The sequence below is a fragment of the Mandrillus leucophaeus genome, unplaced genomic scaffold, assembly GCF_000951045.1.
Source record: "Mandrillus leucophaeus isolate KB7577 unplaced genomic scaffold, Mleu.le_1.0 Scaffold75, whole genome shotgun sequence".
Taxonomy (NCBI): Eukaryota; Metazoa; Chordata; class Mammalia; order Primates; family Cercopithecidae; genus Mandrillus; species Mandrillus leucophaeus.
This window is the reverse complement of record NW_012108141.1, coordinates 4,669,551-4,687,774: the sequence shown is the minus strand read 5'-3', so window position 1 is coordinate 4,687,774 and position 18,224 is coordinate 4,669,551. Positions and strand designations below refer to the sequence as shown.

General features: G+C 40.4%; 1 protein-coding gene across 1 annotated transcript in view; it reads right to left on the bottom strand.

The window, feature by feature from the left end:
* Nucleotides 1-1,644: 1,644 nt before the first annotated feature.
* The window catches only part of FRAS1 (Fraser extracellular matrix complex subunit 1), a 452,220-nt gene continuing 435,640 nt past the window's right edge, over nucleotides 1,645-18,224 (bottom strand). The window contains exons 71-74 of the mRNA XM_011966222.1: nucleotides 10,985-11,151; nucleotides 8,411-8,616; nucleotides 6,479-6,625; nucleotides 1,645-5,376 (exon numbers count right to left, since the gene is read on the bottom strand). Coding sequence (XP_011821612.1) covers nucleotides 4,783-5,376; nucleotides 6,479-6,625; nucleotides 8,411-8,616; nucleotides 10,985-11,151 — 1,114 coding nt within the window. The 3' untranslated portion in view covers nucleotides 1,645-4,782. The remainder of the gene's footprint in view (nucleotides 5,377-6,478; nucleotides 6,626-8,410; nucleotides 8,617-10,984; nucleotides 11,152-18,224) is intronic.

The window sequence follows — 18,224 nt, the reverse complement described above, 5'->3', positions numbered from 1 at the left end:
TTTGAAAAACTTCTATCACTTGCTGAGTAGTCTTGGAACTGAGATATCTTGATGCTAGTTTTTTAACAATTTATGAAAATTATTCCAGAGACTGACATTCTAATAACTTTTATAACTTGCTGAGTAGTCTTGGAACTTGGCCTTAAACCAAGATGAGCCTAGGGATAAAATTCTGCTAGCTTTTTTAGAGACGGTTGCAGCATAGGTCTGTTTTGTTGTATCAATCAAGTGATGTAACCTTTCATGACAAGCATTAAATTTAGGATATAGGAGCTTGGGACCATTCTAAATGAACATCAAGTTGTGTTTGTGAAGGCCTTCAAAGATTTGAAATTCTGACATTCATATGAAACTTTCAAAGGAAATTATCCAGGACAACTATGTCTTATGGGGTTGTTATGAAGACTGAATGAGGTACAGAATATAAGGGAGTCATTGTTCTTGATTGGAGCATTGCCAGATATGCCCAATATATCATTTGATATAGTCCCTATAACAATTCCGGGGCATTAGCTACTCTCAGTGCACAGGGTTCTAGTTAAGAGTTCTCTGTGGCTCATTTGGGGACAGAATCTCTATTACAGATTGCGGTATCTTAATATTAGGTTGAGACATACAAAACTATTGATATTGGACAATTTTCAACCTATCAAATCATCAATTTCAGGTAGCTGAACCTAATAACACATTCCAAATATAGTCTCCTTCCACCACTCCCAGTACATTTCTTCAAAAGCAGTCTATGAGACATTTTAAATTCTAAATGGGAACTCATTTTCTGCCACTATTCCTCCAGATCCCTAAATTTTATGGCCATGACATTTCCAGTCTCAGAAGCATTTTTATAGACAATCCTAACAATTCTTACATTGGTTCCTAGTAGTTTCTCTGCACTCTAGAGAAATGAACTCCAGGGCAGAGAGGCTGCTCTAAGGCAATGGATAATCACAGGAAATGGTGAGGACTGGAAGTTTACATTAAGCTCCTGGCAGCATCTCAGCAACTTCCAGGATTGGTTGTGGCATCCCTTCCCCAGATTTTCTATAAACATGCTTTCTCAACTCTTGCTGAGTTTGCAAATGTGCCAACAGAGCCCTGCTGGTCACTGTTATTGGCAGTTATTTGTTTTATCAGAAGGGAAAGGCACACAAATGCACAGGCTTGCAGAATGCAAAGACCAACTGGGTACAGTTCCATTTTGACTCTGATTTTTCCCTTCATGAGCCTGTAAACTCGTTTGGAGCTTTGGTCTTTTCCAGGGTCGGTGATGTATGCTCAAATATTTGCATGTGCACAGAAGGACATAAGCCACCCTCATACTATATCATGTCTCTTTAGAAGTTTTGATAATAAATACAAACATCCAAACATCATCTTATTATATGGCACACGGAAATTTTAATTATTCTTCTTTGTCTCAGAATTTCAACTGATTGCCAAAGAAGACCTATGATAATCTGGGAACATATAATTTATTCAGCATCTTACTCTGAACACAGTTAATGAGTGTCTCAGATTCACCCTCATTAGAAGGGTTTTCTCCAAAAGACTGCTTCAAATTTTAGAATGAATTTTGCCATCTTAATGGCAATGTCTATATTAATGAGAGACATAATCTAAAAAGAACATAGGAAAACAAACAAAAAAACAACCAGACTGTCATTTATTAATACAAATTTATATAGTGGCATATACTATTGGAGAAATCAGAAATTCATAACACACAAATTCATACTGGAAATACAAAAATCATTTGAGAGTCAAGAAATCAGGTTGACAGCACCACAAATGTTTACTCAGTCTGAGCAGGTGTATAGTATCCAAGAATAACAAATACCTATAGCAGACTGAGACTGAATATCATAAGACTGTGCAAACACATTCCAACACTATTTCCCACCCAACAATAGAATCTGCAGGAGTCCTCTAGGAGGCCTGGGGTACAATAAAAGGGCAGCAAGGCAGAAAAAATGGTGCAGACCATTCTTTCTTTTAACCTTCACAGCCAGCATATAATAGCAAGTAGCAACCACTGGGAGTTGTTTGTTCCTTCTCACTTGAAGGCAAGATATAAAAGGTTAGTAAAACACACACAAGGCATTAGTGAGCAAATCAGAGAAATTGAAAGCAGAGCTTTGACTGAAATATAATCCACATTAGTCAGCAAATTACTTGATTCCTATGATGAAGTATGAAACAAACCAAATGAATAATTCTACATCAAAGGGGTATAGCTCATCTCCACGTCTCTTAACACTATTTAACAAGTGTGCATCCACTAGAGAAGTACTGGCATTCAATAATGTACATGTAGAAAGGGGGGCAGAAATACTGCAAGGGCTTTCCTTTCACACACAGTTTCGTATCTCACTCTTACCCTTGTCATTTCAAACCTTGTACGTGGCAGTTGCTGGGAGCACTCTGGGGCTCAGTCTTTAGTCCTTCCCACTCTAGCTTCCTTCTGCCACCTCTGCACTCTTCCCATGCAATGTCCTATTCAGCAGTAATGGAAGGGGTGTGCAAGAAGAATATTTGGGCAAATGGAAAGTTGCTGCTTTAACGTATAAGCATTCTGGCACTTGGAGCAGTTACACAGTTACAAATAATGGACCAAATGGAAATTCCCTCTACAAATTAGCATTCACTCTCTAGGTTATTCTGGAGATTCTGTGCCCTGCCTGATCAGCTCTCCAGCCATGAGATACCAATTGTGGGTGTCTATGAGGCTGATTTAGGAGTTCTGCCCTGAATTGCCCAACCTGGTCTTAAGTAGCATCTCACCAGTCAGGAGTTTCAGACTCTGGGCTCACCCCAATTCATTCTCTCCTGAAAACCTGACACTCATTTCAGAATGCTAAATCAGATTTTCTTCTAAATCTCCTGTTCTGGATGCCAATTCATAACCTCATCTCCTGCTGATACATTATTATGAATTTTCTGTTCATGCTTCCTTAGGACCACTGCCAGAGTCGTGCCTTTGTAAAGCGGTGTTTCTTTGCTCCAAGTAAAAGATTATCTCATAATCCAAGTAGAGAAGATAATTGTTTTCGTCTCTCCTCCCTTGTGATATTGCCACCATACTCTCTCACTTTCCCTTCCTAAATTTATTCCCCTATCATTCACCCATGACACTATTCATTCATTCATTCAACAAATATTTCTGGAGTGCTTGTTACACGCAAGGCACTGCTGAAGAATGAAAGGCGCGACTCACAAAGGTCCTACTTTCAAGGATCTTGGAGTCTCACAGGGCTGCCTAGAACCTTTCACAGTTCATCCTTTCTAGCTTTTCGTAGCGAAATGTTACGAGTTTGGAATGTTCTCAAAGGGCTTGAGTCATTCTCATACATACGTTACACAATGTGAAGGCTCCGTTATTTGCTTGGTGACTGTGGTGTGCCATGCATCAGAAGAGGACATGTCTTTTACTCTTGAATGATGAAATTGTGCCTCCAATTCAAAACAACACGGCATGCATGCTTATGTTTCTGCCAAGAAGGCAGGAACAAGAGAAACAGAAGCAAGCTGTGTGTAGCCTACACAAAATAGTTAAGCTGAGGCTTGCACACTAAATTATTTTAGAGCCATGTATTCATGGCCTTGTCATGTGCTGATATGGTAAAAATAATTGCCTGAGCTACCAGAAAAGAACCCCTCAAAGAGAAATCCCTGAAATACTGCACCAGGAACAGTGCCTCTGTCTGCTGTGCCTCACACAGCAAGGAGAACCAGCATGTATCTCTTAAGTCTGATTTCACCCCAACCTCGGCTTTCTCCTAATTTGCCTTATTCAAATGAATCACTTACTCTCCAGAAGCACTAACACAATAAAAACCCATAGCTAGCAAAGCACATGGATTGTCTATTTCGGGACTGGGCAAAGCCTGGAGTAGCAGGAAAGTGTGGTGGGTTTTCTTTAAAGCATTTATGGCAATGTTGAATTAAAAGGCCATAGTACATTGATCTGTTTTGCAGCATCCTTGGTCAGGGAGGGATGTCTCAGTGCCACATAAACCAGTTGAGAACAAAGACACCTCCCTGGGGTGAAGGGCATCACAAATGTGCTCTGATACACCTGCCAGGCCCCTCCTTAACTCGGGTTTCAGTCTCCCACTTTGTAGGAGGGAGTTCTCTGTGCCTGAGGAGGCGGAGGCTCCCATGGTTTTCAGAGGATTCTACTTTAGCACATTGAAATCCCCAGGTAAAAAGGGCTCTGGAAAAGCAAAGTACAATTAGAGGCCAAGGAGCATACGCTGTCAAGTGGAAATCATGAGCAAATATATGTGTTGTGTCGATTAGTAGAATTTTTAATGGAATCTGGGTGTCAGCAGTTGATACTCTGCTGTCTGGGGGCTGAGGAAAAGCCCTGTAGGAGAAAGCTGGGAGTGGGGGAGGGAACCAAAGGCCCTGTACCTAATTCTTCTCTCTGAGATCTGCCATGGTACACTACCCAGTCCTCTCTTCTCAATCTGCTAACCTAATTGTTCGACTCCTGTCCTGATACTAAAGTATTTGTTTTCTAAGACCAGCCTTACAGAAGGAGCTGTGTACAGCTGTTGACACTATCACAGGGATCTATGGAAATCACTCTAGTACTCTGGGGTCTCAGTGGTTCTTCATTGAATGAGGTAGCTCAGTTGTGAGTTGATGCATGTGATGTGCGCCGTCTGCCACTCAAAGCTATAGTTTTCCCTTTTTTATCTGTGAGATTATAAAAATACCAATATTTCCCCCCATTTTATAAAAATGATTTTAGAAAAAAATACACACAGGTCTCCTCCATTAAACTTCTGTTCCATCTTGTAAATTGTTGTGAACTCTGACCTCTAGATTCAGTCTTTTTACTTTAGCACCTTTGAACATGTAAGCCGCCTCAGGCTCGCTCAGGATGTTGACATTCCGCACAGTGCAGTACTGTCTATTCACGTTCTTCTCCACCCGGTCCGGGTGCCTCTTGGGCACTTCTACCTTAGTATTCAGAGGATATTCCTCCAAAATGTCCTCTGCGGGCTTCTTCTTCCTCTGTTTCTGGCATTTCCTGTTGATGAAACAAGCCACCAAAAACACCAGAAGTAGAAGCATGATCGCAGCCAGAGCGCTGCCAATGGACGCCCCAGTCTGTGACAGGGACGCAGCTACCGCTGGCTCTTGCATCTCCAGATTCAGGGACTTCATATTGGTGCCATTCTTGACTTGGTCTCCTTCATTGTCATAGATGAGGGAATCATCAAGGGTCAGCCGGCCACTGGGCTCCACCAGGTCCCTTCGGTTGCGTCTGAGTGGAGCTGTGAGAGAGCGCTGGACCCGGGGCCCTGAGATGGTGTCGGGGCCAATGATGTAGATGACCTGGAGATACCACTGGTGTCCTGCTTCCACCTGCAGGGGGACAAACCGAACACGTCGTTCTTGCCCACAGAACACCTCTGAAGAAAGGAAATGGAAGGATAATTGCCACTATATGCCTTGATAGATAACTGATTTCCAGAAAAGCATTAGCAATGGTTGGTGTTTACTAATACATAGAGAACTGAACCAAATATGGGTTATATTTTATTTCCAAATTAAGATGATCTTGAGTCAGCTATTCACATTCTTTTTTTTTTTTTGTTTCCCTATGTGTACATGGAATAGCCTAAGGAATTATCTTTCATGGTCTCTTTCGCTAAGTGAAGGTTTATATTTGTCTGTCTTTATTGATAGCAGTGAAATAATAGCATTAAAAACCACATTTATTTATAGTGACCTTCAATTATGTTATGTCAATTTACTATTTATTGGTGAACTTCAGCGAAAATGGAGTCATTCAACAAAATATTCACTAAACATATACTGTGTGCATAATACACAGATACGTGACAAACATTTTCTAAACACTTTCTGGATCAGGCTATATCATCAAGTATTTTATCTCCCCCTCATCTTTCTCCATTAAAACCCTTCATGGTTTTGAAATAACTTCTGAAGTGTGATAATAGTTCTGAAGGGTCATAGATTAATATTTGGAGACAGAAAAAAAGTGAAATTTGATCTTGAAAGTTCATGTTCATTGCTGAGACTTAAGGTATTTTTGTTTATCAAATAGTAGTAATTCTTGCCATTCTAAATTGCTGTATTGTATTATGATTTTGTTAAATGTTTTTCATATGTCTGTGAAAATCAGCTGGTCTAGCATAGAACCAAAAAGGGATGCAATATAAAAGAACTTAGGAAAAACTGGAGTGTCACATGCAGCCATGATGTGCACAGTGACAAGTGACTATATGCAAATTACATAATTGTATCATTGTTTTGGTCTACTGGGGATACATGTGAAAATTTTGAGTGGGCAATAAGCTTAACAATAATAAGAAAAGATCTGCCAGCAAGAATGGCAGAATGATGAAGAATCCAGAGATGTTGCAGTCCTCCTCCTTTTTTTTTTTTTTCAAGCTTTAAAATAGACTTGGTCTTAAGCTTCTGTTCTTCTCACCAAACTCACCTTATAGAGTGCATCTACTTTTAGAGTAAATCCATCCACACCTGGCATGCTACTGACCACATGGAAATCAGGCAACTCAGAGGCAAAGTGAGCCTCAAAAGGCACATCATGGAAGTATTTATCAGTTACCTCTGGCTGATTGCGGTCCTAGGATTTCAGAAAAAAGAAAAGCAAGATTTAGAAAGATGGTTCCACTATATTGGTAGGTGGCAGTGACTGGGAAGAGAAAAGTACTCATCACTCCTGGCTTTAGGTTGGGTTGGGAGAGTGGGTGTTGCGAAGCCCTCTCCTTAAGTCAGTGGCTGCCTGATATGCTTTGGCTGTGTCCCCACCAATCTCATCTTGAATTATAGTTCCCATAATCCACATGTGTCATGGGAGGGACCCGGTGGCAAGTAATTGAATCATGGGGGCAGTTACCTCCATGGTGTTCTTGTGATAGTGAGTGAGTTTTCATGAGATCTGATGGTTTTTTAAGAGGCTTTTTCCCCTTTGCTCGCACTTCTCCTTGCTGCCGCCATGTGAAGAAGGACGTATTTGCTTCCCCTTCCGCTATGATCATAAGTTTCCTGAGGCCTCCCCAGTCATGCTGAACTGTGAGTCAATGAAACCTCTTTCCTTTATAAATTACCCAGTTTCAGGCATGTCGTTGTTAGCAGCGCGAGAACAGACTAATACACTACCTCCGGGAACCCACTGTCCTTTTCAAAAAGGACATGCAGTGGCTTTTGTGATCTCCAAATGCAAAAAGTGGGCTATTCTAGCCCAATAATTCTCAAGTTATTTGGTCTCAGGACCCTTTACACACTTAAAAATCAAGGACCCCAGAGAGTTTTTATGTGTCTTCCATCTATCAACATTTACTGTGTTAAAAATTAAACCTGAAAAAATTCTAAGTGTTTACCTATTAATTCATTTTAAACTGACAAGAGACTCATTACATGTTAAGTAAGATATTTTTTAGTGAAAATACCTAAATTCATTCCCTCCCCCAATAAAGAGAGCTGGCAATGTTTTACATTTTTGTAATCTCAGGGAAAAAACTGGATTCTCATAACTGCTTCTGAATTCAATCAGTTGTGATATGCAGTTTTGTCTAAAGTGTATGAAGAAAATCTGGCCTCATAAAGCTATGCAGTTAATAGCTTTTTCAAATAATTATGGCTTTTTTTTTTTTTTTTTGAGACAGGGTCTCGTTTTGTTGCCCAGGCTGGAGTGCAGTGGTGCAATCTTGGCTCACTGCATCCTTGACCTCCCCGGCTCAAGTGATTTCTCACCTCAGCCTCCCAAGTAGCTGTGACTACAAGTGCATGCCACCAAGCCCAGTTAATTTTCAAATCTTTTTTTGTAGATATGGGGTCTCCTTATGTTTCTCAGGCTTGTCTTAAACTCCTAAGCTTAAGTGATTCTCCCACCTCAGCCTCCCAAAGTGTTGAGATTACAGGCATGAGCCACCCACACCCTGCCTCTTTTTTGATACTAAATCAAAACGTGGTGAGTGGTTATTTTTTAAAGATTCATTACAATGTGGAATCTGAGGTTGTATTGATAAACTTTTTAAACTCTCTAAACTCGTGAGGGAATAAGTATGAAAAAAAAAAGCATCATCATCATATTATTTTGAAAGTAATTTTGACTCTGTAGACTCCCTGAAAGAATATGGGGACACTCCAGGTCTCTGAACCATACTCTGAGAAACACTGGCCTGGAGTTTCCTCTTCCTAGAACGTCAATAGAAGCTTGTCTTGTTACCCACCATAACCACCACATATATACTAGTATTTAACTGATCTGAAAGAAACAACAACACAAACATATATAGAGAGGAAACTATCAAGAGTGGGCTCTATCTACTTTAGGGAGAAGTCATAGCTGAGGAAATCTGCTCAAGTGTCTGCTTTTTCACACTAATAGTGAGAATACTTAGCATACCAACAGTAGGAATCTGTGTTTTAGGTGTTTGTTTGGCTGAATGCATCCATACTGGGGCCCTTCATTGTAGATTGTCCCCGTGGGATCAAAGAAAGGCACATAGCCATCCTTGCCCGTACAAAGATAGACTTTCTCCAGCTGGAGTTTGTAAGCAGAATTAAGGTTTTGTTCTGGATTCCAAAGTACTCGGCCATAAAGGATTTGACCTGAAAAGATTGAAAGGCATTAATTAGGTCAGACTTTAAGATGAAAGAAAAACAAATGTCAAGGGTTGAAATGGTTAAACCTGCTCCCTTAGAGTGAAAAGCACCTTTCTATGAAGAGCTCCATGATTCCATGTGCCCCTAAAATACTCATTTATTGCTTCTTTTTTATTCTTTTCTTTTTCTCTCTGAGTTTTCTTGCTAGGGAACATTTGTTGCTTCTTCTTTTTTTTTTTTTTCCAATAAGCATTAATTAAGCATTTAAGGGAAACAAAGTATTCTGTTATGCATAGGGTATACCAATGTGTGAGATGCAGTTGAGAGGGTGGAAACAAACACAAAGTGATTGATTGAAATAGCTCACATTTATCAAACTTATACTATTTGCCAGGTACTATACCAAGTCCTCTCATGCAATAACTCATGTAGTGCTCACAATTTTGCAGATGAGAAACTTGGCACTGAGTGGGGCTAAGTGATTTGCTGAAAGTCACAAAGCAAGCAAATGGTGAGGGTGGGATTCCAAGTCAAGGTACTATGCTCTCAAACCAAACCACCACAATACCCTATTAATCACCCAAATGCTATACTGTTACATTTTATAATAGAGGAAGGTATGTCATATTAAGAGAGCATGAAACCAAGTACAGAAATCTGCCTAGGGAATGGTATGGAAGGATTTCAAGACAGTTGATATTTGAGCAGTATCCTGAAACACACGTAAGCATTTGTCAGACAGTGCATTTGGGGTGGGAGTGAGAAGCAGGAGAGAACATTCTAGGCAAAAAAAAAAAAGTCCATGTACAAATTACTGAATGCTTCAAGGGTGTAAGTCCTGGTGTAGGCATTATTTCCTATGTGTTGGTTATGGCACCAAGCTCTTTACATGCAACTAACTTACTTAATCCTACCAAGAGCCCAAAATATAGCTTCAATTATTATTCCCATTTTAGTAACTTATTCAAGGTTTCACAGCAATGATTTGGCGGTAGGAGGATTTTGGAATTAGCACAAATCCAGCTAATTCCAAATGCTCATCCCAAACATTTACTATGTGGTGCTAAGTAAGTCAGTGTGACAAGAGTGGAGGATGTATAGAAGCTCCGGCAGGAGAGGCTCCTGGGGAGATAGACAAACTGTGCTGAGGAGACTGGACTCAAATATATAAGTAACAAGAAACACTGGAGGGTTTTAAGCAAAAACATAATAACACACTTGGGCCTTAGAACATGGCGAATGGGTCAAGGACAAAGAGATTTCAGTCACAGAGACCTGGTAGGGGCTATTTTAATCCTCTAGTTAGAGATAGGCATCTAAAATATAGCTGTGAGGCAAGAGGATGAACTCAAGAAATGTCTAGGAATCAGATTCCACTCATCTTAATGATAGATGGGACGTGGGATGTAGGAAGGGGAAGTTGAGGATAACCCTGAGATTTTTGGTTGGGGCACACAGAGGATGGTGATGCAGTCAGTAGGGTAGCAGATGTGGGAGGACCATGCTTGGAAGGAGACAAGTGCAGTCTCAGGCATCTCTAGGTGTCTGAAAGACATGCTGCTTGGAGAGCTTCGGTAGTTTCATATCTGCATATGGAAACATAGAAATGAAGCTCGGAGAGATCCAGGATGAGGTCAAATCAAGTGGCCGCAGAACAGTAGGAGTATACGAAGTTCAGGGTAAAGGGATGGCCCAAGCCATGGAGATGACCAGAGGCAGCACTCAGAGTAGGAATAGAATGAGCCAAGCATGGAACCTGGGGACACTAACACGGAAGGGGCAGAGGATGGAGGCCAGGGACAGGAGAGTGACAAGGAGTCATCTGAGAGGCAAGATGGTGTCAGATGAAGCTGATGCAAAGGAAACCCAACAGGAAAAAAGTGCTAGAATGCATCGATTTGGTGTCATTGACAAGAGAAAGATAGGATAGAATCCAGCCTGCGGCAAATGGATGGAGAAGTGACCATGAAGTGAGCCATTTCCAGCAGGGAAAGCATGATGGAGAACATACATGTTTGGCATTCCTTTGAGACTGGGGCAATGGGGTTGGAGAGTTGAGAAAAAAACTGACCCAGAGTTAGACGATGTGCTAGAATCTGATCGGAAACTCCAGTCTTCTTGCTACTCAGACCATTGCTTTTCCATGACATCACACTGCCAATCATTATAGTGCCAAGTGTGTGATTTGATTTTGAAACAGCATGAAATGGGCCTGTTCCTTGATTCTATCCTGGCTGTCCTGGAACCAACGCTGGGGGATCTTTACTGGGGAGCTGACTGAGAGCTTATGAGCACAGATGCCCGTCCAGCAACTTACCAAAAGCTTCTCATATCCAGGCAGAGCCTCCTTCTGCAGGTGGAGGAAGCAACTTACCTTTTGAAAAGGCTCCTTTGTAATCCATTTCTGCCAGTGACATATCAGATGTATTGGGATCCATTAGGAACACCTTCTCATTATTGCAGAGCTGAAATTCAGTGTTAAGTGAATACACAACTGGCACAGGGCGGTTGGTCTGCTGGAATGCAATGGGTATCAGGAATCTAAACGCAAGGAGAAACAAGAGCTCTTTGAGAGCAGGATCAGCGTTGCATATGTCATTTGAGTCACCCTCCCTTCCCCACCCTCCTCAGGATTGTACACAGAGATTTGTTGTGGGCACTAAATATTCACAGAATAAAGGGATGTGTATGGTAAAAGGACTTTATTTGGTTGTTATTTCTTTTGAACAGAAATAATTAATCTTAAAAAGTAATTAATTAGTCTTTAGACTCTTTGGTATCCTTTGCTTTTGCTTTTTTTGGCCCTTTCACTCTGGGTGCTCCCAGAATTGCTCTTTGACTTCTAAAGTGCTCCCTGCTTTGGAACACAGCTAGATTTCTTCCCAGAGCTGCATGCTCTGAGGTTTTGACTCTTTCGACCTGATCAAAATTTTATTTATCCATGTCCCACTTTCGGGACTTGCTAAGCGATACTCTCTTGCCTTGTTCTGTGCGCCTACCTCCCCAGCCTTCTTCCTGAACCCCTTCCTTCCGTGTCTCCTTCTGGCATATAAGGGCTCCCCAAGGTTCAGTTCTGGGACCTTCTTTCCTTGCTCTGTGTGCCTAGCTCCCCAGCCTTCTTCCTGAGCCCTTTCCTTCTGTGTCTCCTTCTGGCAGGTAAGGGCTCCCCAAGGCTCAGTTCTGGGACCCTTATTGTTCTCCCTCAATAACTTCACCCAAGATGATCTCAGCCTTGTCATTGAGTGCATTTGCCATCTCAAAGGTAGTAATGCCAAATTTAACTATCTGATCCAGATTTCTCCTCTAAGCTCCAGAAACACATAGCTGGCTGTCGAATGGTGGCTCTACATAGCTGTCAGATAACCCAAACTCAGTATGCTCTTCCCTCTAGTGTTAGTATCTCAGCAAAAGGCAACAAAAGAGGTGCCAGCCCCTTAACTGGTCTCCCTGGAGTCACTATTAGTTCCTTCTAGACTATTCTACATGCCTCAGTGGATGAGCCAGTGTCATTTTCGAAAACTCAAATTTGCTTAATATCCTTCAGTGGTTTCCCACATCCCTTAGAGGGAAGTATGACCTATAAAGCTCTGGCCTCTACCTATTTCTCCAGCCTCATCTCCTGCTACTCTTCCCTTTCCCTCCCTTTCTGGGATCTAGCCAGACTGGCCTTCTTTCAGTCTCCTGACCAGCTCTCTACTCCATGATCTCTAGTGCCTCAGGGCTGATTTATTCAGCAAATATTCACTGAGTATATATTATATAATAGACATTGTTCTAGTAATAGGAATTCATCTGTGGACAAAACAGAAAAATATGATCTCAGGATTCTAAGGAAGATAGTAAGCAAAATAAATAAAAAATAATATAGCACGCTAAAAGGTAACAGGTGATAAGGAGAAAAATTAGGCAGAGAAAGGGTAATGCTAGAAAGAGGTTCAGCTGGAAATTCTAAATAATATGGTCATGGGTGTAAATTGGTGCAGTCATTATGTAAAACAGTATGGAGCATCCTCAAAAAATTAAAAATAGAACTATGACATGACCCAGCAATCCTTATTCCTGGTATACACCCAAACAAGGGGAAATCAGCATCTTGTAGAGATATCTGCACTCCTATGTTCATTGTAATATTATTCACAATAGTTAAGATTTGGAAACAACCAGTGTCCATCAATGGATTAATCAATAAAGAAAATGTGGTGTATTTTCTTTATTGTGGTATAAAATAGTCAGTCTTAAAAAAAATAAGGACATCCTGCCATTTGTGACCATATGGATGAACCTAGAGAACATTATACTATGTGAAATAAGCCAGACACAGAAAAATACTGCACAATTTCACTTATATATGGAATCAAAAAAGCTAGATTCAGGCAGGAGCAAAAAATTCCAAAAGCCAGATACATAGAAACAAAGAGAACAGTGGTTACCAGGGGTGACAAGGATGGGGATATGGGGAAAAGTAAGTCAAAAGGTACAAAGTTGCAATAATATTATGTACTGGACGTTTCCTAAGAGAGTAGATTTCAGATACTCTTATGCACACATACACATGTGCATGCAGGTAACTATGTGAGGAGATGGGTATGTTAAGTTTTTTGACTGTAGTAATCATTTCACTATGTGTATCAAAACACAATGTTTTACACCTTAAATATATACCATAAAGAGAGAGAAAGGAAGAAACTCAGTTATGGAAGGCCTCAGTGAGAGGAAAACACCCAAAGACTTGAAGCAGGTAATGGAGTAAGACATGTGGCTATGTGGAGAGGAAGCCCTCCAGGAAGAGGAAATGGCAAAGACAAAAGGTCTGGGGTAAGAGTGTGCACAATACATTAGAGGAACGGCCAGTTGGCCAGGGTGACTTTAGGGTTTATTTAAACTGTGGAGTGTTTTGAAAAAGTGAGTGGAGTTTGCTGTGTTAAGAAGAGACTGCAGGGTGGCTGCAGGGGACTTTGTTAAGAAGCTATTTCACTAATTTAGACAAGTGATGATAATGGTTCTGATCAGGGCTTTTGTCAGGTGGGCAGTGAAAATAATTGGATTTTTAATATATTTTAAAGGGGAGGCCTAAAATCCTAGATGACAGTGCCAGAATAAGAGAAGTTTCAAGGATATTGTTAACATTTGGGTGTAAGTACCTAGAACAGAGAGGCTAACAAAGTTTTTCTGTAAACAGCCAGATAGTAAATATTTTAGACTTTGTCAGCCACATGGAGTACATGCACAGATACATGCTGGTAGGTCTGATGCACAGATATAAGTATGATGATAGACGCTTGCATAAGTTCTCTTCTGATTTCCTCTGTTTCCTCACTCCAACAGGACAGAAAGGTCACCAGGTGAAGGTGACAACAGGGGAGAAGCATCAAGTTTGTGGGAAGAAATGAAATAGGCAAGAGGAAGAAAAGGCGTACGATAAAATACAACAGCCCTTCATGCTAAAAACTCTCAATAAACTAGGTATTGGTGAAACATATGTCAAAATAATAAGAGCTACTTGTGACAAACCCATAGCCAATATGATACTGAATGGGCAAAAGCTGGAAGCATTCCCTTTGAAAACCAGCACAAGACAAGGATGCCACCTCTCACCACTCCTATTCAACACAGTATTGGAAGTTCTGGCCAGGGCAATCAGGCAAGGGAAAGAAATAAAGGGTATTCAAATAGGAAGAGGGGAAATAAAATTGTCTCTGTTTGCAGATGACATGATTGTATATTTAGAAAACCTCACAATCTCAGCACAAAATCTCCTTAAGCTGATAAGCAACTTCTGCAAAGTCTCAGGATACAAAATCAGTGTGCAAAAGTCACAAGCATTCCTAGACACAAATAATAGACAAACAGAGAGCCAAATCATCAGTGAACTCCCATTCACAACTGCTGCAAAGAGAATAAAATACCTAGGAATCCAACTTACAAGGGATGTGAAGGACCTCTTTAAGGAGAACTACAAACCACTGCTCAAGGAACACCAACAAATGAAAAAATATTCCAAGCTCATGGATAGGAAGAATCAATATTGTGAAAATGGCCATAGTGCCCAAAGTAATTTACAGATTCAATACTCTTCCCATCAAGCTACAACTGACTTTCTTCACAGAATTAGAAAAAAACTACATTAAATTTCATATGGAACCATAAAAGAGCCCGTATAGTCAAGAAAATCCTACGCAAAAAGAACAAAGTTGGAGGCATCATGCGACCTGACTTGAAACTATACTACAAGGCTACAGTAACTGAAACAGCATAGTACTGGTACCAAAACAGATATATAGACCAATGGAACAGAGCAAAGGCCTCAGAAATAACACCACACATCTACAACCATCTGATCTTTGACAAACTTGACAAAAACAAGCAATGGATTCTTTATTTAATAAATAGTGTTGGGAAAACTGGCTAGCCATATGCAGAAAACTGAAACTGGACCACTTCCTTACTTACACCTTATACAAAAATTAACTTAAGATGGATTAAACACTTAAACGTAAGACCTAAAACCATAAAAACCCTAGAAGAAAACCTAGGCAATACCATTCAGGACACAGGCATGGGCAAGGACTTCATGACTAAAACACCAAAAGTAAAGACAACAAAAGTCAAAATTGACAAGTGGGATCTAACTAAACTAAAGACCTTCTGCACAGCAAAATAAACTATCATGAGAGTGAACAAGCAATCTGTAGAATGGGAGAAAATGTTTGCAATCTATCCATCTGACAAAGGGCTAATATCCAGAATCTACAAGGAACTTAAAGAAATTTACAAGGAAGAAACAACCCCAACAAAAAGTGGGCAAAGGATATGAACAGACACTTCTCAAAAGAAAACATTTATACCGTTTTGCGCCAGTTAGAATGGTGATCATTAAAAAGTCAGGAAATAACAGATGCTGGAGAGGATGTGGAGAAATAGGAATGCTTTTACACTGATGGTGGGAGTGTAAATTAGTTCAACCATTGTGGAAGACAGTGTGGTGATTCCCAAGAATCTAGAACCAGAAATACCATTTGACCCAGCAATCCCATTACGGGGTATATACTCAAAGGATTATAAATCATTCTACTAGAAAGACACATGCACATGTATGTTTATTGCAGCACTAATCACAACAGCAAAGACTTGGAAGCAACCCAAATGCCCATCAATGATAGACTGGATAAAGAAACTGTGGCACATATACACCATGGAATACTATGCATCCATAAAAACGGATGAGTTCATGCCCTTTGCAGGGACATGGATGAAGCTGGAAACCATCATTCTCAGCAAACTAACACAGGAACAGAAAACTAAACACCACATCTTCTCTCTCATAAGTGGGAGTTGAACAATGAGAACACATGGACACAGGGAGGGAGACATCACACACCGGGGCCTGTCAGGAGGTGGGGTGTTAGGGGAGGGGTAGCATTAGGAGAAATACCTAATGTAGATGACGGGTTGAGGGGTGCAGCAAACCACCATGGCACATGTATACCTATGTAAGAAACCTGAATGTTCTGCACATATATCCCAGAACTTAAAGTATAATCATTATTTTTTTTTTTAAAAAAAAGCATACAAAAATAGGTGAGAGGAATGAGATAATGTATGAATGAGGGAACCATTGTATTACACTTTTCTTGGAAGTCCTAAGGACCAATTTGAGATGAGTGATAATGAATTCTACAGCTTTCTGGCCTTGGCATTCCTAGACACACTGCCAGAACACCCTCTCTTTTTTCCTCTCCTCCTTAGGTTTCAACTGAATCACCACCGCTTTCTCTAGAAAGCTTTCCCTCTTTCTCTTACCTCCAAGGATAGTTAGGTCCCTTGTCATCTCTTCCTGTTACACTTTGTGCTTTTCTCTCACAGTGTTTAGCACGGTCTGAAATTTTATTTAAATGTGTGACTGACTGATTGAAGTCCGCTTTACCCACTGCAGGTTCCACGGTCCATCTCACCATTGCCTACCCAGTGCTAGCCAAGCTCCTGGCACATATATATGTCAAAGAATGGTGAATGAGTGACATTTTGATTTTTTACCCTTCCAACAGAGTCCATCTGCCCATTCCCTACTTTCTGTTGAAGGTACCCCAGTGGTAGATTTGAGAGGGTTGGGCTGTTGGAAGAACTTGGAGACCTCATAACCCTGTTTCAACAACTTTGAGATAACCATGAGCTGTATCACATGCTCATTTTCCTGACTCAGGGAAACAGATTTTTCTTGTTGATGCTGATATTACTAGAATCCATCATAGTGCCAGGCACATGAGAAAACATTACAGGAATAAATAATGAACATGAGATTATTTTATTAATTATAAGGTTAAAATATATGACAGGCCTCCCCAAAATAGTCACAATATGAGACACAATTATTTTGTATTAAGTCCAATTTCCCTGTATCAGTCTTGATTTTGTATGTGTGTTGTAATTCTATTGCATCCATATGGAGCCATATAGGGGATCCAAGGTTAGGCCTGGGGGAAAGTCACCCTGGGAATACTGGGGTATCTGCAAGTAATAATCTCCCTGATGTAAGGCAAGGACCCCCAACTCCAAAGCCTCAGTATCCTCAACAACATTCTTCCTCTGCCACCTCCCACATTTATGCCACACAGGGCCTGAGGACAGCATTGGTGTCCTCCTTGATCCTTTTAGCCAGTTTCAAGTTATTGTTCCTTTCTCCCTTTAAAAAATCCAGAACCTACCCTGGAGAAACTCTTCTTATACATGTGTACCAAGAGACATATATAAGAATTTTCTTTATAATAGAAAGTCAAAGGGAGTGGTTAAATACATCGTGGAATTTTCCTACAATGAATACCTTAATGCAGTGAGCAACAAACTACAGCTACATGAATCAATACAAATGAATCAACAGATGATTCACTGAGTTAAAAAAAAGAGTAGCAGAGAGAATTCATGCAGTATGAAACTTACAGTAGTTCCCTTCTCATCCATGGGTTTGCTTTCCTCAGTTTCAGTTACCCAAGGCCTACCATAGTCCAAAAACATTAAACAAAAAAATTCCAGAAATAAACAATTCATAAGTTTTAAATCATGCACCATTTTTACTAGCATGATGGAATCTTGTGCCTTTCTGCTCCATCCTGCCTGGAACACGAATCGTCCCTTTGTTCAGCATCTCCACATTGTATATGCTACCCACCTGTTAGTCACTTAGTAGCTGTCTTGGTTAGCAGACTGAAAAAACATTGCACATACAGTGTTTGCTATTATGTGTGGTTTCAGGCATCCACTGGGGCTCTTGGAACATATACTCCAATGATAAGGGGGACTATTGTCTAGAGTTCAAAAACTTGCAAAACCATGTAGAAGTATACATGAGGTATAAACATAAACCAAACCAATGAATAATAAATACAAATATTAGGTTAATGGTGACCCTAGTAGGGAAGAGAGAGGGAGTATGATTGGATAGGGGCATTGAGGGTATTGAAGGAGTACTGTAATATTCTGTTTCTTGAGTTTCTTAAGGTGGGTGGTGGATCTGCTATATGATATATATATAGTCTTCTGAGTATCTGAAATATTGCATAATTTTTAAAAATTTAAATGAATTAAAATTCTCCAGCATATCCCATCAGATTATTTTCCCA